At 46.2% G+C, this 24796-nt stretch overlaps 1 protein-coding gene across 1 annotated transcript in view; it reads right to left on the minus strand.

Annotated features, from left to right (window-relative positions):
• Positions 1 to 6557: 6557 nt before the first annotated feature.
• The window catches only part of LOC115083653 (oocyte zinc finger protein XlCOF6-like), a 50444-nt gene continuing 32205 nt past the window's right edge, over positions 6558 to 24796 (minus strand). The window contains exons 4-5 of the mRNA XM_029587599.1: positions 17728 to 17844; positions 6558 to 9155 (exon numbers count right to left, since the gene is read on the minus strand). Of these exons, the coding sequence (XP_029443459.1) occupies positions 7393 to 9155; positions 17728 to 17844 (1880 nt within the window). The 3' untranslated portion in view covers positions 6558 to 7392. The remainder of the gene's footprint in view (positions 9156 to 17727; positions 17845 to 24796) is intronic.

Consider the following 24796-nt stretch of genomic DNA (forward strand, 5'->3'; position numbering starts at 1 on the left):
TAAAAATTAGCCCTCACACTTGTTACAAATCTTTGGACATTATAAAATACATAATAAGTGACTATATTTGAACATATTGGAAATTCTATGAAGAAAAGTGTTCATTATAAGAATTTGAGATATTGTATTTTGCACTTTAATGTGATGAATTGTAAGAATTATATCGTGTCATCAGTGTGTTGTTTTTAAATGTGTGAATGGTTGAATGATTGTTATTTCAAATTTTAATGTGTACATGTTTACAGTCTTGATTCGATAATAAATATTATTGCACAATATTGTATGGTACTTGTTAGATGTTGTTATATATTTCTCTTTGTCACCTTTGAAGCATACGGAGATACCACGAAAGTCTCAACCACCAGATACACAAATTTCTAAGGCGAAACCATCCATTATGATGGACAGGACTCGCTGATCAGTTATCTTGGTCCACTCTTCTTAAAAGTGGGCCAACCGTCCTCCAATGCTCGCTCGCTCACACACACACAAGTAGATCAATTGAATCTCATTGCACTCCCCTAAGTCCTCCCAAACTGGGGCCTGAATTTTCACGAGGGGTCTTACACCCCCCCTCACCCAAAAAAGACTGAGATCGGCTTGTATATTGTTGAAAAGAGGAACCTTTTCAGGACAATAATGCCTGGCCTCCCTGAACCTTTTGCCTGCTGGGCATATCTTCCAATAACTTATGAGACTTGGACACACCAAGGCATTTTATCAACTGCGCCAAATCCCTCTCCAAAAAGCAGATGCTCTTTAAAATTGAGACTACCCAACTGCAATCTGGACCAACATCAGCCACCCACTAGAGAAGCCTCTTAACTGAAACTGCCAATAGTATATTTCTAGCCAGCAAATCATACAAGGTGTCCGAGAAGGAGGCAGAGCAGCTGGAGGCTGGTTTGGCCTTCATAGCAGAGAGGGATTCTCAGAGTCCGCCACTGGAATTTGTTGTACCCAGTGTAAACAGGCATGGTCATGAAACTACTACAAACCACCAAGGCCAAGATATCAAACATCTTCTTGACATAAAACTCCATCTCAAAATCCTGAGAATCTCTAAGGGCTGCAAAGCCTTCATAAGAACATAAGAAATTGCCATATAGGGTCAGACCAAGGGTCCATCAAGCCCAGCATCCTGTTTCCAACAGTGGCCAATCCAAGTCACAAGTACCTGGCAAGTACCCAAACATTAAATAGATCTCAAGCTATTATTGCTTAGGAACTTATCCAAACCTTTTTTTTTAACCCAGTTACACTAATTGCTGTAACCACATCCTCTGGCAATGAATTCCAGAGCTTAACTATGTGCTGAGTGAAAAATAATTTTCTACGATTTGTTGTAAATGAGCTACTTGCTAACTTCATGGTGTGCCCCCTAGTCCTATTATCTGAGAGAGTAAATGGAGAAGTTATTTACCCAATAATTTTGTTTTCCTTAGTGTAGACAGAGTCTCAGGACCATTGGATTTAGGCTCCCCTGCCAGCAGATGGAGATGGAGTCGGGTTTCAAAGCTGATGTCACCCTAGATACACCCCCTGCAGTGACCTCAGCCCTTCCGTATTCTCTTCAAAAGCCACTAAAAACAAATAACCATAACTGTACTGAACCAAACATTGAACCTCAGTAGATTATAGATGCCCTGATTTAGGGACTGGATGACAGTTTACCCGTAAACTCTTGGAATCTATATTCCCTCCACAGGCGAATCCTCGGTACAGTTCTTGGGCAGCCGTGGGTGGGATGCAGAGTCCATCTGTCTACATTAAGGAAAACAAAATTATCAGGTAAGCAATTTCTCCATTTCCTAGTATGTAGCCAGATGGACTAGGCACCAATACAAAAGCTATTCCCAATCAAGGCGGGAGGCTGCCCACGGTCCGGTTAACACTGCTCTTGTAAGGGCTTCGTCCTCCCGGGCCTGAATGTCCAGGCAACAGAACCTGGAGAAGGTGTGCAAAGAGGACCTCGTCGCCGCTCAGCAGATGTCGATGGGAGACAGCAGTCTAGCTTCCGCCCAGGATACTGCCTGCACCCTGGTGGAATGAGCTTTAACCTGGAAGGGTAATGGCTTTCCTGCCTCCACATAGGATCATGTGACCACCTCCTTAATCCAGTAAGCTATGGTAGTCCACGAAGCTGGTTCACCCTGCTTTCCTTCCTTCCACCTTGAAGGACAGTCTTTCCGATCAGTCCTGAAGCTTCCAGATTCCGCAAACGTCTTCTGACATTCAAATGGTGGAGGAGGCGGTATTCTTCCGCATCCTTGTGCTTATCTAGGGATAGAAACAAAATGGACTGATTCAAATGAAACTCTGAGACTACCTTGGGCAAGAAGGATGGAATGGTATGAAGCTATAATGCTCCTGGAGTCATCTGGAGGAATGGTTCCCGACATAACAAGGCCTGTAGTTCAGAGATGCAATGTGTCGAGCATATAGCCACCAGGAACACCATTTTCAGAGTTAATAAAAGGCAAAGAATTATCCTGATTGAACAGCCAATATCATGGAGCATAGGGTTTCCGTGCAGAAATGAATCACTCAATAGGAATCTGGATCCTCTTCTTCATCCGTGCCTTCTGGGTCCCTTTGAGGGGTATCCTTGGTGAGTCGAGGCATACTTCGAGGTCTGCCAATAGGACTGGGAGACAGAGGGCTTATTGGCCGAGGTTTCATCTGGCAGGGGCAAATGCCCTTCTCTGCACCTTCTCCAGTACAACTATATCTGTTTTGAGATAGTCTTCTTAGTAACGGCCAAAACAAAAGCATCCTTCTAGGGGCAGCTTTAAGAGCTCTAAAGCTTCCTCTGGCAACGGACATAGTTTTGCTATGGCCCTGCCCACCTTCAAGCCAGATTCCAGAATATCCCATTCCCTAAATACCAGAGCATTAACTATCCAATGGAAGGGAAAAGCCTTAGCGGGACTCCTAAGCCACTCCAATATGAGATCCTCTCCTTCATGGTCCGACTCCAGCACAGACTCCTTTATCCCAAGCTCTGACCACCTTCGAATATCCCCCTTTGCCACTGGGATTTCATTCTCCACGAGTTCCTTATCCCCATCCTCATCTGGGGAGAGGGGGGGGGTGTCATCCAAAGGATCCTTCTCCATGTCTTCCTCTGAAGCACCTGACTCCAGATCCAAATCCAGTTAAGGAACTTATTTCCTTTTTTTCGGCTGGGATGGGATTGCACTTCCACCCCTTTTGTAAGTCCCTTAGCATCGGCCCCCCTGTGGAGCCTCTTTTGGAGAAAGTTATTTTGTATCAGCTCTTCTCCTGGCTAATGCAGCCTTATGCATTAATAAGAACAATTCTGGTAAAGATTCATCAGAATCCAAATCCATGCCTGGTAACTCAGCAGTACCCCCTGAAGCTTCTCGGCTGTCAGAAGCATCTGCTGTAGGGAATAACTGAGGAAGAGAAATTCCCTCCTCCACTACTCCCTGCACTGCAAGAGCAGAGGCCAAAATGGCCGCAGTTCCCACGCTGCAGAGGTCCCCCAGCACTGCTGCCCTCTGATTTACGCAGTTGTTGCTTCTTTGCGGCAAACTTGCATTCAGTGGGAACATCCATTTCCTCAGCAGGGGGATAAAATAGCCCTGAAAGCTGCAAACCTTGGTGGGTTAGTCACCCTCTTACCTCAGCAAAACACAGGCACCAGTTCTCCAGCAGAAGAAAGGCCCCTGCGGGATCTGAGGCCTGCGACACCTTCAACCGGCTTCCTTCTGTCCTAATGCTTTTTTTTTTTTTTTTTTAACTTTTCTAAAGGAATGGTGCCCCATAAGGAGAAGAAAAAAAAACCCCGCCAAAACAAAAAAGCACAAAATATTCTGCCAGAAGCCGTGCTAGAATGACCCAGAGACAGGGAACCAGAGAGGGATGAAGGCAGGGAATGAGGGATCCAGACCACTGGCTATCAAAACCCTCTCCAGGACATGGCATCAGTCAACCCAAGGGCCACCGACCCCCTGCTCGCCTCTACTCTACCAGGGGGGTGGTCACAATCCAATCCAATCTGCAGATTTTGCACCTCCACCATCTGCTGGAGACAAAGAATACTGAGTGACTGCAGGTGTCCCAGTATCTTATGTACGGACAGCACAGTAAAGCTCTTCTTCAGGGTCTCCCCATCTGCTGATAGGGGAAAGAAACCCAATCATCTGGACTAGTCTAGGGGATAAGGAAGTAACAGTTTAGGAAAGCAATTTCTAGCCAAAAAAAGTCCTAAGAAGGGAACCCAAACAAATACAAGTCAGTTGAAAAATCCCGGTTTTTATTTTGGGTGTCAGACTACCTCTCTCTCCCCTAGACTCCAGCATTCTTTGTCCATGCCCACACAGTCCAGGAGCTCTGCTGTAAGTGCTTCCGTGTTCTGGTTTGTTTGTCTTCCTTCTTGACTGTTCATAGAAGCACGGATTGAGATGGCAGATCAGGACCATACAACCCATCCAGTCTGTCCAACTCCATTTCTGCTGCAGTGCAACAGGCCCCAGCTGATCTCTGGCTTTCTCAACTTCCTCATAACCTATCCCTGTTTTTCCCCCTAGTTAAGGTTTCGACGTTTCTTGTTATTTGCTATTTTTCAACTGTTATCTGTAACCTGTTTCCCAAGTTTTCGGTTCAATGTAAACCGGTGTGATAAAAATCCTCGTCTTGAACATCGGTATAGTAAAAAAAAAAAAAAAAAGATGTAAAAAATGTAAATAACCAAGGATCCTCTGTGCTTATCCCAGTCTTTACCCCTCACCTCCTCCTAAGGAACCTCTGTGCCTATCCCAGGCTTTACCCCTCACCATCTCCTAAGGATCCTCTGTGCCTATCCCAGGCTTTACCCCTCACCTCCTCCTATCTAAGGATCCTCTGTGCTTATCCCAGGCTTTACCCCTCACCTCCTCCTATCTAAGGATCCTCTGTGCTTATCCCAGGCTTTACCCCTCACCTCCTCCTATCTAAGGATCCTCTGTGCTTATCCCAGGCTTTACCCCTCACCTCCTCCTGTCTAAGGATCCTCTGTGCTTATCCCAGGCTTTACCCCTCACCTCCTCCTATCTAAGGATCCTCTGTGCTTATCCCAGGCTTTACCCCTCACCTCCTCCTGTCTAAGGATCCTCTGTGCTTATCCCAGGCTTTACCCCTCACTCCCCCACAGCTAAGGATCATCTGTGCCTATCCCAGGCTTTACCCCTCACCTCCTCCTGTCTAAGGATCCTCTGTGCTCATCCCAGGCTTTACCCCTCACCACCTCCTAAGGATCCTCTGTGCCTATCCCAGGCTTTACCCCTCACCACCTCCTAAGGATCCTCTGTGCCTATCCCAGGCTTTACCCCTCACCTCCTCCTATCTAAGGATCCTCTGTGCCTATCCCAGGCTTTACCCCTCACCTCCTCCTATCTAAGGATCCTCTGTGCCTATCCCAGGCTTTACCCCTCACCACCTCCTAAGGATCCTCTGTGCCTATCCCAGGCTTTACCCCTCACCACCTCCTAAGGATCCTCTGTACCTATCCCAGGCTTTACCCCTCACCATCTCCTAAGGATCCTCTGTGCCTATCCCAGGCTTTACCCCTCACCTCCTCCTGTCTAAGGATCCTCTGTGCTTATCCCAGGCTTTACCCCTCACTCCCCCACAGCTAAGGATCATCTGTGCCTATCCCAGGCTTTACCCCTCACCTCCTCCTGTCTAAGGATCCTCTGTGCTCATCCCAGGCTTTACCCCTCACCACCTCCTAAGGATCCTCTGTGCCTATCCCAGGCTTTACCCCTCACCTCCTCCTAAGGATCCTCTGTGCTTATCCCAGGCTTTACCCCTCACCTCCTCCTATCTAAGGATCCTCTGTGCCTATCCCAGGGCTTTACCCCTCACCTCCTCCTATCTAAGGATCCTCTGTGCTTATCCCAGGCTTTACCCCTCACCTCCTCCTATCTAAGGATCCTCTGTGCTTATCCCAGGCTTTACCCCTCACCTCCTCCTGTCTAAGGATCCTCTGTGCTTATCCCATACTTTACCCCTCACCTCCTCCTAAGGATCCTCTGTGCTTATCCCAGGCTTTACCCTTCACCTCCTATCTAAGGATCCTCTGTGCTTATCCCAGGCTTTACCCCTCACCTCCTCCTGTCTAAGGATCCTCTGTGCTTATCCCATACTTTACCCCTCACCTCCTCCTAAGGATCCTCTGTGCTTATCCCGGGCTTTACCCCTCACCTCCTCCTATCTAAGGATCCTCTGTGCTTATCCCAGGCTTTACCCCTCACCTCCTCCTGTCTAAGGATCCTCTGTGCTTATCCCAGGCTTTACCCCTCACCTCCTCCTGTCTAAGGATCCTCTGTGCTTATCCCATACTTTACCCCTCACCTCCTCCTAAGGATCCTCTGTGCTTATCCCGGGCTTTACCCCTCACCTCCTCCTATCTAAGGATCCTCTGTGCTTATCCCAGGCTTTACCCCTCACCTCCTCCTGTCTAAGGATCCTCTGTGCTTATCCCAGGCTTTACCCCTCACCTCCTCCTGTCTAAGGATCCTCTGTGCTTATCCCATACTTTACCCCTCACCTCCTCCTAAGGATCCTCTGTGCTTATCCCGGGCTTTACCCCTCACCTCCTCCTATCTAAGGATCCTGGGCTTATCCCAGGCTTTATCCTCATCCCCTCCTATCTAAGGATCCTCTATGTTTATCACAAGTTTTCCTAAATTCTGTACTGTATCTCCACCAGCTCACACAGGAGGTCATTCCACGCATCATTGTCCTGTCTTTCATTGCTCTCCTCCTCTACTACAGCTTCACTCTTCCTTGGGGTCTCACCTGTTACCGCCTCTCTCTTCTGGTGCTCTAAGTCTCCTCTCACTTATTCTTGCTGCAGTATCACTCTTTTTTGAAAATGATATATATACCTCTCGATTTTTATTTTTCCCCCAATTAGAGACCTTGAATTATTTTCAGTTATTTTCAGTTTTTACCTTCAACCTATTGCTTTTTCTTCCAGTGTTTAGCAGATTTTGTGAACTCTCCAGAATTAAATGTAGGGATTCTACGGTATATTTTCTCCATGTTTTCAGGGATCCCCAAGCCTCCATCTCAACCCTCGTTCATTTTGTCATTAACTTCTAAGGACTACTTTCTGATTCTGTGGGTCCACGAGCAGGTTGCCCCAGGCCTATAACTGTGGCAGGGAAGACACTACACCACCGTCATTAGCTCTGATGCTGAGCCTGAAAGTGAGCTCCTTTCTATCAAGGGTAATGTATAGCCAGTATAGATTTACCTTTTTCTAATTTTCAGACAAATTGTGGCGATTACCTTGCTGAGATTAAATTTAGATGTTCTAAAATGAGATCATCACCTGCAGATACTAAATGAGGACTGTATAGAGAAACTAAGTTTGTTGAATTATTTCCTGCCTTTCAGACCTGTGTGGATAATTTGGTGCTTTTTCAGGTATCTTTGCTGAGTGAAACTCTTCTCACAAACAGTGCATGTAAAATTCTGTCCCATGTGGATCATTTGGTGATTTTTCAGATGAGCTTCCTGAGTGAAGCTCTTATTACACTCCGTGCACGTGAATGGTTTTTCCCCTGTGTGGATCCTTTCATGCCTTTTCAGATTTGAGTTTTGACTGAAATTCTTATCACATCTAGAACATGTAAATAATTTCTTTCCTTGGTGGATCCTTTGGTGTGTCTTTAGCTCTGATAGATGGCTAAAGCATTCATCACACTCAGCACATCTAAAGGGTTTTGCTCTGGGTAGTGTCTCTGCTGTGTGTATTGTTAAATGTCTTCTTAAATATTTCTTCAAACTGAAGGTTTTACCACACACAGAACATATAAATGGTTTTTCCCCAGTGTGGATCCTTTGATGCCTTTTCAGATGTGATAGATAAATGAAACTTTTATTACACTCACTACATATATGTGGTTTCTGTCCCATGTGGGTCCTTTGATGCATTTCCAGATCTGACAGAGCAAAGAAGCTTTTATGACACTCAGCACATGTAAATGGTTTCTCTCCTGTGTGCTTCCCTTGATGTGTTTTCAGACGCGTGAGATGAATGAAGCTTTTATTACACTCAATACACCTATATGGTTTATCTCCCACATGGGTCCTTTGGTGCCTTTTCAGATGTGAGCGGGCAAAAAAGCTTTCATCACACTCTATACATGTAAACTGCTTTGTTCCCATATGGATCCTCTGGTGCCTTTTCAGCCGCCATGGATAAAAGAAGCTTTTATCACACACATTACATTTAAATGGTTTTACTCCTGTATGGATATTTTGGTGTTTTTTCAGGTGGCACAGATAAATGAAGCTTTTATCACACACAGTACAGGTAAATGGTTTTTCACCTGTATGGATCTTTTGGTGTTTTCTCAGATGGCACAGATAAATGAAGACTTTATCACACACATTACAGGTGAATATTTTCTCATTTGTATGCACTTTTGGGTGAACTGTTACGTCTTCCTTTTGAGTAAAGCTTTCCCCTCTTTCAGAAATTTTTTTCTCTTCTACCTGCCTTTTCTGGTGCTTTATTAAGGAAAAATTACAATTGTAAGAATCTCCACGTGCAGGATAATGAAAGGGTCTCTTATCTTTGTGTGTTATTTGGTGTATTACTAAGGATTCCTTGCGAGAAAAACTTTTCTTACATTGATTACATGTGAAGGCTTTCCCTCTAGTGTGGATTCTCTGATGTAATTTCAAGATTAACTTCTGTTTGAAATATTTTCCACATTGAGAACATGGAAAGGGTCTCTCCCCAGTATGTGTTCGCTGATGCACTAATAAATGATATTTCCGATCAAAGCTTCTTCCACACAGGTCACACAGAAATGATTTCTTCCCTGTCCCCTCTAGCTCGTGGAGATTAAAAGTCATTTGATCACTGTTATTACTTTGGAAGGGACTCTCTCTTCTCAGATGTCTCTGGTGCTCAGGGATGTCACAAGCAGTGACTCCATCCAGTGACTCTCCTGCAGAGTCTTGCTCCTTCTTCTCTGATTCCTGCTGACTTTGGCTCGTGTCTCCCCCCTCAGTCCGCTGGGCAAGATTCTCACAGACATTTCCTGATTGTCTTGATGTAAGTGCCAGTACTATAGGGTGTTCTTCTTGATTCTCCTCCCTCTTCTCTTCCTGTATGACCTCATTACCTGCTGGGTATAAAGATAAGGCATTGATCAGTGTTAGTGAATATGGAAAGCTACAAATGGGCATGGGGTCAGTCTGTCAGGGGTTGCACAATCACCACCTGGGATTTCTGTTTAGAGAATTCCATGATTGAGTAGAAATTTGCAATGTCAGTGAAAACTTGTGCGCAATATCATTATATAAATCTTCATAGCCATTAAGAAAATCATTTGGCTCTTGCTATCAACCCTATTCACCGAACAGGAAAAAAATATGCTGCGATACATGTGCTTAGGATATCACAGAGATCCCTGCTTCAGAGGTGACGGTAAGGCCGGTCGAAAGAAGCATGCAGGTGTGCACCACATTTCTGTGTCTCAGCTACTGCATCTTTTCTTGCTATGCCTTTAAGAGGAAAGTTTCAAAAGATTAAAGGGGCCCCTGCAAGAATCTTTTAGCATACACACTGTGCATGATAAACAAACAAAAAAAAAAAATGACAAGCAAGGCGGGAGGCCACATCAAAGTTATCCTACCAAATATCGGCCTGTGAGCATGCAAAAATGTGTCCATGTATGCGAACAGCGGATCATGTACAAATGAGGAGTTAACGAGCTTGTGCTGTGCCCACCCTCCAGGCTATTTAATGTCCCTCTCAGGCTGGTGTTAACGAGAGCCTGTTATTTCCAAAGGGGACTTTAAAGTGTGCTCAGTTCCTTTTCCTTTTCACAGCTCCTGCTGCCACCCAAGGGAGTACACACTGCCCAAGCCTGGCACATGGGGACTGCATCGGTGCAGAAGGAAGAAACGGTAGGAGTAACTACACTCCAGGAGAGAGAGGGGGGGGAGCAGTGGAGACCAAAACACAGCCCTCCGATATCTGCCAAGAAGGTCGAGGAACATGGAAAGAAAAGGGCAGCCTGCCAAGCATTCTCCTGCTAGCTCCATTTTTTTTTTTCCACAACCAAGGATTCTCTGGGCTTAGCCCAGCTCCCTGCTTAGCCCAGTTTCCTGCTTGTTCAACTCTCTTGTCCATGAGAGGTTCAGGCCCGCTCCCTCGCTAGTCGCATGCAGGAGAGTTTCTCCTGGAGACAGCTGATAAGGTGGCAGCCCCCCTCGTTCTAGCCAATGTGAAAACATTTTCCACATGATGCCAGCAAAGCAGAAGAGACATGGAGGAGAGAGAGAGAAGGATGGGGAGCACTTCAAAGAGAGAAAGATGCGTATTTCATTACACAAGACAAATGCATTTTGAAGCAATTGGTTGCCAGATGGCAAATGTTGTTGCTGTCATTGATAAGAGGCATCGCTAGAACAGGCACATAGGGGCTCGTGCCCAGAATCCCTTCGTGTACGCCCCAAATCTCTGCTCTCTCTGGGCCATTAAGTTTTTTTTTTTGTGGCCTTTCCTGCTTGTTTTTCCTCTCTCACCTTCCTCCCTCCCGCTGGACGCTTATGAGAGAGCAGCTGCTTCATGGTGCCGGCGCAGTTTGAGGACAAGTTGTTTGAACCGCGGAGGTTTCCGTAGAGAAGAGACCCCCTGTGGTTCAAACAACTTGTCCTCAAACTGCGCCAGCAGCAGCTCTGACAGAAGTGCCAGACAGAGAATGAAGGAGTGAGAGGAGGGGAAGGAAAAAATTAAAAGCAGGAAAGACCACAAAAATCATCTGAAAGATCCGGGGAGGGGGGAAGCCCTTTTCAGTTGACAGCACGGAGCTTTCAATACACTTCCCCGCTACTTCTGACCAGCCCCAGACTCCGCTTGTGCCTCAGAGGCACTGAGCAGCTTCCTGCAGCTTTCCAGTTCTGCCTGCTCCCAGAACCCAGGGCTAAAACTTAGCAGTTAAGACAGGTTGACAGGAAGAATTACCAGAAGAGGCATAGGCCTGAGCCTGCTGCTTGTGGAAAGATTAGTTCATAAAAACATGGGCAGAGATTGGGAGAACAAATGCAACAGACCTATGGACGCTGCCAGAGAAGAGGCCCAGCAGGGCGACTGTGAACCCCATCCCATGGCAGCAGAAGAGGAGGCCTGGCAGTGGTCCAGGGAGAGGCCCTAAGAGAGTGGCAGCGTATGTTTGAGGTAGCCTTTATATCTGTGAGGACGAGTGTGCCACTGAATGCGAGGAAGCCCATGTGCAAGCATGTGTGTGAGAGCGAGAGATACAGCCAGTGTGTGTGTGAGATACAGCCAGCGAGCGTGAGACAGCGTGTGTGTGTGAGAGAGATACAGCCAGCGAGCGTGAAACAGCGCGTGTGTGTGTGAGAGATACAGCCAGCGAGCGTGAAACAGCGCGTGTGTATGTGATACAGCCAGTGAGCGTGAAACAGCGCGTGTGTGTGTGATACAGCCAGCGAGCGTGAAACAGCGCGTGTGTGTGTGATACAGCCAGCGAGCGTGAAACAGCGCGTGTGTGAGAGAGATACAGCCAGCGAGCGTGACTCAGCGTGTGTGTGAGACAGCATGTGTGTCAGAGAAAGGAAGTGTGCATGAGAGTGAATGTGTGTGTGTGGTGGAGAATGTGTGTAGACAAGGGATAAAGTTTGTGCACCCTGCCCTTCATCTCCCCATTAATCCAGGACAATCTTAAGGTGACTGGAGATTGAGAGTTCCCAGGAATGGGGAGCCAAGAATTTATCCCTAATAGTTTTAATTACTGGGTGTTATGTATTTACAATTTTGAAATATTTTATTGGTGCTTGGTAAATTTTGAAAAACTGAATATGGGTTTTTAATTCTTGGGGTTTTTTTTCTAGTCATTAGATGTTTTTATGAGGAATGTGATGTTTCTGGTTTTCCACTGTTGCTCTACATACAGAGTCTGCCTTGTGGCTTCCAGTTCATTTTTTACTTAATGAACATAAGAAAATGCCATACTGGGTCAGACCAAGGGTACATCAAGCCCAGCATCCTGTTTCCAACAGTGGCCAATCCAGGCCATAAGAACCTGGCAAGTACCCAAAAACTAAGTCTATTCCATGTAACCATTGCTAATGGCAGTTGCTATTCTCTAAGTGAACTTAATAGCAGGTAATGGACTTCTCCTCCAAGAACTTATCCAATCCTTTTTTAAACACAGCTATACTAACTGCACGAACCACATTCTCTGGCAACAAATTCCAGAGTTTAATTGTGCGTTGAGTAAAAAAGAACTTTCTCCGATTAGTTTTAAATGTGCCCCATGCTAACTTCATGGAGTGTCCCCTAGTCCTTCTACTATCCGAAAGAGTAAATAACCGATTCACATCTACCCGTTCTAGACCTCTCATGATTTTAAACACCTCTATCATATCCCCCCTCAGTCGTCTCTTCTCCAAGCTGAAAAGTCCTAACCTCTTTAGTCTTTCCTCATAGGGGAGTTGTTCCATTCCCCTTATCATTTTGGTAGCCCTTCTCTGTACCTTCTCCATCGCAATTATATCTTTTTTGAGATGCGGCGACCAGAATTGTACACAGTATTCAAGGTGCGGTCTCACCATGGAGCGATACAGAGGCATTATGACATTTTCCGTTTTATTCATCATTCCTTTTCTAATAATTCCCAACATTCTGTTTGCTTTTTTGACTGCCGCAGCACACTGAACCGACGATTTCAATGTGTTATCCACTATGACACCTAGATCTCTTTCTTGGGTTGTAGCACCTAATATGGAACCCAACATCGTGTAATTATAGCATGGGTTATTTTTCCCTATATGCATCACCTTGCACTTATCCACATTAAATTTCATCTGCCATTTGGATGCCCAATTTTCCAGTCTCACAAGGTCTTCCTGCAATTTATCACAATCTGCTTGTGATTTAACTTCTCTGCACAATTTTGTGTCATCTGCAAATTTGATTATCTCACTCGTCGTATTTCTTTCCAGATCATTTATAAATATATTGAACAGTAAGGGTCCCAACACAGAACCCTGAGGTACTCCACTGTCCACTCCCTTCCACTGAGAAAATTGCCCATTTAATCCTACTCTCTGTTTCCTGTCTTTTAGCCAGTTTGCAATCCACGAAAGGACATCGCCACCTATCCCATGACTTTTTACTTTTCCTAGAAGCCTCTCATGAGGAACTTTGTCAAACGCCTTCTGAAAATCCAAGTATACTATATCTACCGGTTCACCTTTATCCACATGTTTATTAACTCCTTCAAAAAAGTGAAGCAGATTTGTGAGGCAAGACTTGCCCTGGGTAAAGCCTTGCTGACTTTGTTCCATTAAACCATGTCTTTCTATATGTTCTGTGATTTTGATGTTTATAACACTTTCCACTATTTTTCCTGGCACTGAAGTCAGGCTAACCGGTCTGTAGTTTCCCGGATCGCCCCTGGAGCCCTTTTTAAATATTGGGGTTACATTTGCTATCCTCCAGTCTTCAGGTACAATGGATGATTTTAATGATAAGTTACAAATTTTTACTAATAGGTCTGAAATTTCATTTTTTAGTTCCTTCAGAACTCTGGGGTGTATACCATCCGGTCCAGGTGATTTACTACTCTTCAGTTTGTCAATCAGGCCTACCACATCTTCTAGGTTCACCGTGATTTGATTCAGTCCATCTGAATCATTACCCATGAAAACCTTCTCCATTACGGGTACCTCCCCAACATCCTCTTCAGTAAACACCGAAGCAAAGAAATCATTTAATCTTTCCGCGATGGCCTTATCTTCTCTAAGTGCCCCTTTAACCCCTCGATCATCTAACGGTCCAACTGACTCCCTCACAGGCTTTCTGCTTCGGATATATTTAAAAAAGTTTTTACTGTGAGTTTTTGCCTCTACAGCCAACTTCTTTTCAAATTCTCTCTTAGCCTGTCTTATCAATGTCTTACATTTAACTTGCCAATGTTTATGCTTTATCCTATTTTCTTCTGTTGGATACTTCTTCCAATTTTTGAATGAAGATCTTTTGGCTAAAATAGCTTCTTTCACCTCCCCTTTTAACCATGCCGGTAATCGTTTTGCCTTCTTTCCACCTTTCTTAATGTGTGGAATACATCTGGACTCTCTATTCTGTATTTGATGGTCTATCCGCGTCCTGCATATATGACAAGATGAGATATTCTGCTAGCATACAGTTTCTCTGCAGGGATCTATAGCAGCCTGGCTAGTTCCATTTTCCTGACAGGAGGTGTATTGGCGTTTTAGGGCCTGGTGTAATATTTGCAGTGTTGCCTTTTCACAGGTAGGGTTTTTACTGTTTGATTCTGGCAGTTAGGGACTTATTATACCTACAAACATCTCAAAGGTGACCTACAATAAAAGCTTAAGAATGCAGTCCCTGTCCTAACCTATATTGCCTGACGTTGTCATCACAAGGGAATAAAGCCCGATTCCAACAGATGCGATATACTACCCTTAGAAGAGGAAACATATTGGAGGCAGAGATATTCTTTCCTTTAAAATTGCCAAAGGCTTCCATGGAGACTAACACCACAACTCAAAGAAACGTTACCCTATGAGGCTTGAGAGGAAGGGAGGCCAGACCCCTTCAAAACTTAGCTCAGGTTCCAAGTTGAGTTTATGTCGTGCAGTAAAGGGCTCGAGTTCTTGACTCCGTGGAAGATATTATTTTACCTGAGAGCGGGTCTCTGCCCTCAGAGATTTTCAGGTTATGCCTTCATCCCAGTCCCCTCTGGTAGGATGAGATTAAAGGAATGGATCCCTCAAAGGGAAATATCTCCTCCTTAAACTGACCTTGCAGAGACATCAAACTCTAAAGTCAGGGCTGCTATGTGATGATCTTCCATGCCACTGAAGGCGGCAACCCACAACACGGTGCAGCCTGGTTCTCTCTACAGCTAAGACTGCAAAGCAGAAAGGAAAGGATCTGCTAGGGGAGAATCCGCCGACTAGAGGAAAAGGATGAAGCCGCACTCCTGATCCAGCTCATACAGGGAACGTCCAAGGAGAACACGAGCGGAAGACTGGACGGCCGTTATTGGCTGCCAGAATATCCAAACCCCTGGGCTCCTGCTATCTATTTCTGAACGAACTTGTAGATCTTGGAGCTTCACCAGGCCAATCTGAAATGCACTTGCAGAGGAACCTCACCTGAGCCCAGTCCTTACACTTCGGGATCTCAAAAGTTCTGCAGGGGGAACCCCATCACAGATCAAATCTGACACACGTACCTGAGGACCACTAGATTCCCTCAGCTTGTTCACACCAGCTAATGGCATTACATTGACTGCCGCTGCCCAGACTGCCCTCTCCCAAGGTAGAGGCGGGATTTCTGGAATGCTAGGCTGCTGGCTCTGGCCCTGATCCCTTTTCCTCTGCTTCAGCTATTCCCCACTCTAATCTATAACTAGCCCTGAACTTCACGAAGGCACTGTTCATGTTAAATTCGGAGACCACCCACTAAAATCCATCATACACCTATAAAATTATCAAAGACACCTCTTTCTCTCTGTGCTCTAGTATAAAAATACAAAAAAAATCTTGGTGCCCTGATAGATCAGTCTCTCTCCTTTCGGCCTCACGTCAAAGCTATCATCAAACCTGGTTTCTACAAATTGTGAATTTCGAGTGGCTTAGGACATCTGGTTAAATCCAACTTTCGTACTGTAGTACAAGCTTCTACTCTGCTTTTAATGGAGTAGTGCAACTATCTAAACTGGCCTCCTGGGAGTGACACTGAAACCACTGCAGTTGTTACTTAATTCAGCTGCAAGATCTGTACCAAGAAGCGCAGAGACCATATTTCACCACTTCTCATTGATCGCCACTAGCTTCCTATTAGCCAATGTGTTTTGTACAAGTTTGGTATCACAGCCTTTCAAGCTCCTTTCTTCTTCACCCCCTCCACACCGGAATAATGCTCTTTTAATGCATTTCTTGTCCTTCACGTCTCCTGAGAACGTCACGGAGGGGCCTCGTGGACATATCGCCTACCCAAGGCGCCTGTCTGACCACCACAAGAGACTGTGCCTTCTCCGCTGCAGCCCCCCGGGTTTTGGAACTCCCTACCAGAGGCTTTGCGACTGACAGGTTTGTATGAAGATCATGCCGAAAACATTCCTTTTTGGACAGGCCTACAATTGCTGCTACTGAGTCTGCTTATTTGTTTTGGGTCCTGCATAGCAAGATTTGTAAAAATGTTCACGCTTTGGTGCATTCAGAAGTTTTCTTGCAGTATCCATGTACCTGATGTTTTATTGTACATCGCTTAGTGCTCATGCGTAAGTGATCAATAAACTTTAAATAAAGATAAAGATGGAAGTCTGATACCTATGGTGCAAAACAGCCGTGAAGGAGACAACTATAAAAAAACAAAACAAAAAAAAAAGCCTCCACCTGCTCAGGCTCCTTCTAACTTTCCAAGAGAGAAATTATCCTCTTGACACTGTACTACTGGATATCACTCTGAGAGGAGTGCAAATTGAGACCCCAGGCCCTACATTCAGGTCCACTGCCCTGCAGCCTAGGACCCGGAGAACAGGTGTGGGAAAAAAAGGCTTTGGATTTTATCTGCTAACCTCCTTTCCCCGAGTCCTAGCAGATTAGTTCAGATGCATGGAGAAAGGCTAGAGAGATTAGGGCTCTTTCGCTTGGAAGAGACGACTGAGGAGGGGATATTCTGGAGATTTGTAAAACCATGAGTGACTCAAGACATGGTTATTCACTCAAGCTTACGCATGATTCCAATCTCCTCCGCCATAGCCTCCATCTGCCACTCCCCTCATTCTATATCCTGCCTCTCTCACCCTCTCCTCTCTTCACCTTATAACACTAGTTGATCACATAGGGATCCACTTCCCGGGATATCCTTGACACCCAGCCCTATTGACGCCCTCATGTTTTCACACTTATCGCCTCCCCTTTTCATGTTATGCCTGTTACAGCCTCCCTCTCCCAACTTTTCCTCTCTCTCCTTCTATCCCACTCCCCACCTTTCCTTGTCATACTAATATACATTCACCAATACTAATCCTAAGCTATATGTAATCCTAATTTGTCATATCTATTATTGACCCTTTGTCACGCATATTTAATTTAAGCCTTGATTGCCTCCCCCGCATTATTAAGTTGTTCACTGTATTAATTTTATTTTATTTTTACATAATTGTTCTATATATAATTCTTTGGCGTATAGTTTTTTAACTCTTACTATCTTGTTCTATGTAGAAAGTTAATGTGTTTTATGTATAAAGCTTCGGCGTTCGTTTTATAACGCCAAGGCGTATGTTAATATGTTCTCTGTACACCGACGTGATATCTTGATAAACAGCGGTATATAAAAACCAATAAATAAATAAATAAATGAGTGGGGGGGTGGAACACGTCAATAGGGAACGGCTCTTTACCGTTTCAGACACCAGGACCAAGACACGCCCATAAAACTAGAAGCCAGCAAATTAATAAAAAATAAAATAAAATTTGTAGGATGTATTTTTCCATTCAGCGCACAAACTGTGCAATCTGCTGCTACTGGAAGGCAAGGTCAAAGGCAACAAACACAATCTGAATGCGATATTATCAAACTCTGCACCACCGTCCTATAGCAGAACTCATCCAAAAAGAGGGCTTTGCCCGGCAGAGCGCTCTCAGTTTCCCCATGCATGGCTCCTCTTACTCTGAAAGGCACTGGTCATTCACCTGTGCATGAGCGAGTGGCTTCCCTCCCTCCTGACTCCTGGGGATCCCAGACATCCAGCTCTTCCTCTTGCTTAAGCCTTGAAAATACACCTGGACTGATATTTTCACGGCCGTTTTCTAGTGATAGAGAGAGAGAAAGTTATATTTTTCTTACGTTCACAGAAACATCCACAGAGCAGTTCTCATAGGGGCAGCACATGAGAATGGAGGGGTGGGTGGAGGGGGTTGGAGAGAAGGCTCTACTGCTGTTACCCACAGTAAAGCAGAGAAGATTCGGGGATGATAAACCGATGCGCCCCCCAGCTGAGAGTGGAGCATGACCATCTCGGCAGTTAACTGGATCCATCTGTGTTACTAATCAGGACTACACAGATCTCAACGCACAGCTCTGCTGCCTCCTTTCTAAGAGGTCATTTTAAAAACGAGGCCCACACCCGTCAACGATCCGCCCATCAGAGAGAACGGAGCGGCAGTGTGTCATACAAGTCAGCATTCAAAGTCTCTCTCCCCCCCCCAACCAATGCCAAGATGGAGACCAAACGTCTGCGCACTGGTCCGCTTCTTCTCCAAGAGCACAGGTCGTCCTTTCCGAGCTCGCCATCTCAGCCACCCCCGATCTCTTGGCAGAGAGGAGGAGAATGCTTCCACACGAGAGCTACGGTCACAGCACGTAATAACTAGTCAGCGTCTTCCGTCCTTTCATATTGAACGTGTCAGGTCGCAGACCCAGAAAAGGATTGGCGGACAATTCTCGTCCACAGATAGGGGAGATAAGCTGTATCGCCTGGGACCAGAAGGACTGTACTTCTCTCTAACCTAGGAAAATAGTTTCCCTCTCCCTCTGCATCCTCTCCAACAGAGAATTCACATTACTGAACCTCACAAAAAATGGAGCGTGGTATAATAATTTGAATAATTCTTGAGCTTTGCTGAAAACAGAGATTCTTCAGGATGCTCTCCACATTGGATGACAAAACGTGGAAACCTAACGCTCCTGTAAATCCAAATATCATTTACGTCTCAGCCCAGGTGAAAAATTAAACGTCACCCCTCCTCCCCCAATCAGCACAACACAGAATTTCTTCCAAGCCCTCACTTTTCTTCCAGTCCTTTCCAATTCCCGGCCCCAGAGAAATATCTTTGCGTAGTTGCAGAAAGGAAAATTTGTTACCACCTGCTAATTTTCGTTTCTGTTGTACCACAGATCAGTCCAGACTCCTGGATTTTGCCCTCCTGCCAGCAGATGGAGACAGATAGATTCACCGACACTGTACATAACCCAGAGTGCCACCTGCAAGTCCCTCAGTATTGATCAGTACCCAAGCATAAATTCTACAACCAAACTTCTTAAGAAATCCACTCTACAAACTGCCCCGGAGTGAGCAGAGAAGAGAGGAAATTCCTAATTGAGAACTAACCAAAGATACAAACATATCTGTAAAACACAGAACACCAATGAGAAACCCGTGCCATTCTTCAGAAACAATCATAATTATTACAAGCCCCTGAAGAAGTATTTTTACGAAACACGAGCCGTGTTGGGCAAAGTTAAGCGGTGGCTCCTAAGTAAAGCGGCAGCTTGAGTAAAATGGAGCGGCGGCTCCTAAATAGAGCGGTAGCTCTGACTATTTCCAGTCTGTCATTACAGCGGTGTTTTTTTTGAGTAAAAGAGCGTTCGCTCTCTGATTTAAAATTGCTCCGGGGAAAGAGAATCCCTAAAAAATGTTTGGTTCGTATTATAAAGGCATAAAATAAGTTTAAACAGTATGCCAATATGTCCCACATCTAATTCAATGAACGGGAATCAATGATTAAAAAACTTTACCGTTACAGTCTCAAAGTGGTAGACTGCTCAAAGCTTTGAATAAGCTACAGTTGCTACATGAGATTCCCGCTCATCTTATAAAAAAAAATATATATTGAAAAAAATGTAAATATACAAGTTCCCATATATATGATGTTATTTTGTTGAATTATAATCTTACTACATCATATTTAGCAGTTTATATAGTAGTATTCTTCAGAAACCTTCAGAATCAATATCAGAAACCAATCGAGCGGACTCTCCAAACACTGCTCTCCACCACCGGGCGGGACTCTGGATGATCCATGGTACTACAGGAACGAAAATTAGCAGGTAAGAACCAATTTTCCTTTCCCTGTACGTACCCGGATCAGTCCAAAACTCCTGGGATGTACCAGAGCTTCCCTAACCGGGGTGGGACTGCGAGCATCCCCGCTCGGAGAACACTGGCACTGAAATTGCCTACATCCAATCTGTAGTGTCTTGCAAAGTAAGTAAAAACTTCCATATAGTCGCCCTGCAAATCTCTTGCAGAGACACCAGCTGACATTTTGCCCAGGAGGCCCCCCCCTGGGACCGGGCAGAATGAGCCCTTAACCCCGCCAGGACAGGACACCCTTGACACATGACACGCCACCGCGCAATTGTGGCTTTTGAAGCCTTTTGACCCTTTTTTCCACCACTCCATAGTAGAAAAAGATGACCTGACAAGCTGAAACTATTTGCAATCTCTAGATAGTACAACAAAGCCCTTCTGATATCCAGATGCCTTCGTTCTTTTGCGTGAGGTGTACCGACCTCCAGATCTGTAAAAGCTGGAAGCTCCAGTGACTGACTTAGTGGAACGCCGAAAGCACCTTTGGCAAAAAAAAAAAAAAAGACGGGATCGTCCGCACAGACACTCTGGAATCCAAAATCCGCAAAAAAACAGTTCTCTGCACGACAGGGCTTGAAGTTCAGACACCCTTCTGACTGAATAAATCGCCACCAAGAAAACCACCTTCAAAGTGAGATCCTTTATGGTGGCCCTCTTAAGAGGCTCAAACGGTGCTTCACGCAACACTTAAGCACCAAGGAGGACACACCTTATGAACAGGAGGGAGGGGGGCAAATACTTCGCACCTCGGAGGAAACGCGTCACATCCGGATGTGCAGCCAGAGTCCACAAACCTTGCCCCACAAGCAAGCCAAGGTTGACACATGCGCACTCAGTGAACTAAAGGACAAAACCTTCGCTAGGCCTCTCTGCAAGAAAGCCGAGGGACAACCCCCCTGGCTCCATGCACCAGGACTCGAAGACTCTCCAAACTTGTACATACGCCAAAGTAGAGGTCTTGCAAGTTCGCAACAGAGTAGAAATAACATCCTCTAGATATCCTTTCTTCCTTAATTATTTCCTTTCAAAAGCCAAGCCGCTAGACAAAAGCAATCCGCTTGATCTGAAAATATAGGCCCCTGTCATAGAAGATTCGTTAGATGGCCCGGTGTCAGTGGACCATCCACTGCTAGATTGACCAGATCCACAAACCAAGGCCTTCGTGGCCACTCTGGAGCTATGAGAATCAGCCTTCCTGGGTGTACCTCTATTCTCCTCACAACCTTGCCCACCAGAAGCCATGGAGGAAACACATAGACCAGAACATTGTGCGGCCATGGAAGCACTAGGGCATCGACCCCTTCCACTCCATGTTCTCTTCTGCGACTAAAGAAACGCGGTGCCTTGGCATTCCTGGGTTGCCATCAGATCCATATGAGACATGCCCCACCTGCGAGAATTGAGGGTCATCGCTTCCTCCGATAGCTCCCATTCTCCAGGATCTAATTTCTGCTGGCTAAGAATCTACTTGCACACCATTGGGCCCTGCTATGGGTGACGCCGCTCCGCCCAGGTCATCAGTATCTCTGCTTCAGAGCAACTGCCTGAATCTTGGTGCCTCCCTGGTGGTTGACGTAGGCCACCATTGTCGCATTGTCTGACAGGACCCAGACTGTCCAGTCGCACAGCAGGGGAAGAAACACTCCAGAATCAACCGCACCGCTCTAGTCTCTAGGCGATTGATGGACCAATTTGCTTCCTCCACCGACCAAAGTTCTTGTACCGACACAGCTCCCCAACTAGAAAGACTGGCGTCTGTAGTCACCACCACCCACTGAGGCACCTTGAAGTCCACCCTGTGGCACAAATGGTGCCGGCCAAACCACCACGAATGACTGGACCTGGCAGACACTCTAAGTGGTAGCAGAAGATGAAGCTGCTCTGAAATCGGATCCCACTGGGATAGTAACACTTTCTGAAAAGGTTGCATAAGAACAAACGCCCACGGGACCAGCTCTAAGGTCGAGACCATGGAATAGAGGACCTGCAAGTAATCCCAGACCCTGGGCACTCGGACCTCCAACAGGTTCCGAATTTGAGCCTGTACCATGGCAATTCGCTCCTCTGTGAGAAAGACCTTTCCCACTCTGGTATCGAAACGTGCGCCCAAAAACTCCAGAACCTGAAGAGGAGAAAATTAACTCTTGGACAAGTTCACTATCCAACCCAAAGCTCTCAGGCGATGCAGCACTAAGTCTATTGCCTGCATGCAAAAGGTCTTCTGACTTTGCTCGGATGAGCCAGTCATCCAGATACGGGTGGACCAGTATGCCCTCCTTCCTAAGGGCTGCCGCCACAACCACTATCACCTTGATGAAAGTCCTTGGGGTTGTCGCAAAATTGAAATGCCACCCCAGGATCATAAACCGGAGGTACCTCTGATGATCTGGGTGAATCCCTATGTGCAGATACAAGGAAGCCAAGAACTCCCCACTTCGCACTGCTGCTCTGATGGACTGTAAAGTCTCCATCCAGAAACAGGAAACCCTGAAAGCCACGTTCACCTTCTTTAAATCCAGAATTGGACAAAAGGTCCCTTCCTTCTTTAGTACCACAAAATAAATGGAATAATTCCTGTCCCTGCTCATCCTGAGGAATGGGGACAATAGCTTCCAGAATTCGTAGTCGTCGTATGGTTTGCTGCATAATTAACTTTTTCTCCAAAGCACAAGGAGATCTCAAACTGATTTCTGAGCGGCCAAGCAAATTCTAAAGCGTAGCCTTGTCCTATCACATTTAGAACCCACTGGTCCATCATGATTTTGATCCACTCCTCGTAAAATTGAGTCAAATGACCCCTGATGACTGGGACTGAGGAGTGGGCCAGCCTTGCCTCATTGCACAGGCCTGGGCCCGCCACTATCCTGGCCAGGGCCATCTCTGCTCATTCTACATCCATGAAATGACTGGCTCCAGGACTATGACCCGTGACTGCTCTGGCAGAAATGCATTTGGACCTGAAAACGAGAGCAGACAGAAAGCCTTTGGACCCTTTAGGCTTGTCCTCTAGAACTTGTGCACCTTGTTATCTCGCAGATGCTTTATCAACTGCTCCAAGTCCTCTCCAAACAAAAGTTTGCCCTTAAAAGGCAATACTCCTAGCTGAGCTTTTGATGGAACATCCGCTGACCAGTTTTGCAACCACAGAAGCCTCCTAGCCGAGACCGAAGACCTCATAGTACTAGAAGAGGTGCGAATGAGGTCATACAATCATCCACCCCATAAGCGATCGTGGCCTCCAACCATGCCACCTGTTTAGACTCCTGGGACGACAGGTTCCTGTTACGTTGTAACTGTTGCACCCATCTTAAACTGGCTTGGTGCATAAAGCTGCTGCAGACAGCCACATGGATGCCAAGAGCAGACACCTCAAAAATCTTCTGAAGATGCACCTTGAGCTTCCTGTCCTGCAAATCCTTTAGGGCCACTGCGTCAGCCACCGGAATGGCGATCCTCTTCGTAACCACCAAGACCGAGGCACCCACATTTGGCACCCGCAAGGGCTCTGGTGTGTCTTCGGGCAAAGGATAAAGCTTATCCATGGCTCTGCTAAGCTTAAGGCAGGTCTCTGGAGTATCCCGCTCCCTGACCATGGACCTGTGAAAAGGGAAAGTCTTGGCTGGACCCCTCAAGCTGGCCATGACCGGATCCATATGAGGCATGCCCCATCTTCCAAGTCAGGCTGCCCCTCTGGCATGGATATGCCTAATTCTACCAGAACCGGCAGTATCAGGGGTCCAAGTTCCTCCCTTTGAAACAGGTAGATCACCTTGGGATACTTGCCTTCCACTACCTGGATCCTACCTGCATCCTCCTCCAGATCCTGTGGAAAATGAGAAGGGTCCGCATCAGGAGAACCATCCCCAGATGGCAGGCCCCAAATCAGACTCCTCGAGGAACCCTCATCGGTGGTCCCAGACCCAGAAGGAGCAAGGATACTCTGGACCCTAGTGGCCCCTGTGGGTTTCTGATGTCCTCCGCCTAAAACTAGACTGCTCTGCGGCCTGACAGGCCAAAAAAGCTTTGTGCATCAGTAACGGAAAATTAGTTTCTTACCTGATAATTTTCGTTCCTGTAGTACCAAGGATCAGTCCAGGACACCTGGGTTGTGACTCCGCACCAGTAGATGGAGACAGACTAAAACTTGTGGGCGGAGCCATATATGCCCCTGTGCCGGTCACAGCCCCTCAGTCATACGTAATGTCAAAGTAGAAAAGCCACAAGGCAACCATAGCTAACTACACAAACTTGTGAAATAAACGGAAATATTTCCAACACCCCTACAGGAACCAGACTCCCTAACCGGGAGAGCGAATAACAAGGGGTCAGCGTAGTGAAAAACAACAATGAGCGGACTCTCCGTTACTATAGCACAGCGCTGCGGGCGGGATCCTGGACTGATCCTTGGTACTACAGGAACGAAAATTATCAGGTAAGAAACTAATTTTCCTTTCCCTGTACGTACCAGGATCAGTCCAGGACACCTGGGATGTACCAGAGCTAACTTACCTAGGGTGGGAAGCAGAGAGTCCCGCTCGGAGTACCCTCTCACCAAAACCCCCAGCATCAGTAGCCCGAACATCCAACCGGTAATGTTTACTGAAGGTATGCAATGACTTCCAGGTAGCCGCCCTGCAAATCTCTGGAGGCGACACCTGAGAAGATCCCGCCCAGGACGCAGCATGAGATCGCGTCGAATGAGCCCAAAGACCCACCGGCAAAGATTTACCCCGCATAATGTACGCGGAACCAATGGCCTCCTTGAGCCAACGGGCGATTGTCGTGCGGGACGCCGCAGAACCTTTCGTCGGACCCGAGGTCAACACAAACAGGTGATCCGTCAACCGAAAAGAACACAAACAGGTGATCCGTCAACCGAAAAGAATTAG

The sequence above is a fragment of the Rhinatrema bivittatum genome, chromosome 2 (assembly GCF_901001135.1).
Source record: "Rhinatrema bivittatum chromosome 2, aRhiBiv1.1, whole genome shotgun sequence".
Taxonomy (NCBI): Eukaryota; Metazoa; Chordata; class Amphibia; order Gymnophiona; family Rhinatrematidae; genus Rhinatrema; species Rhinatrema bivittatum.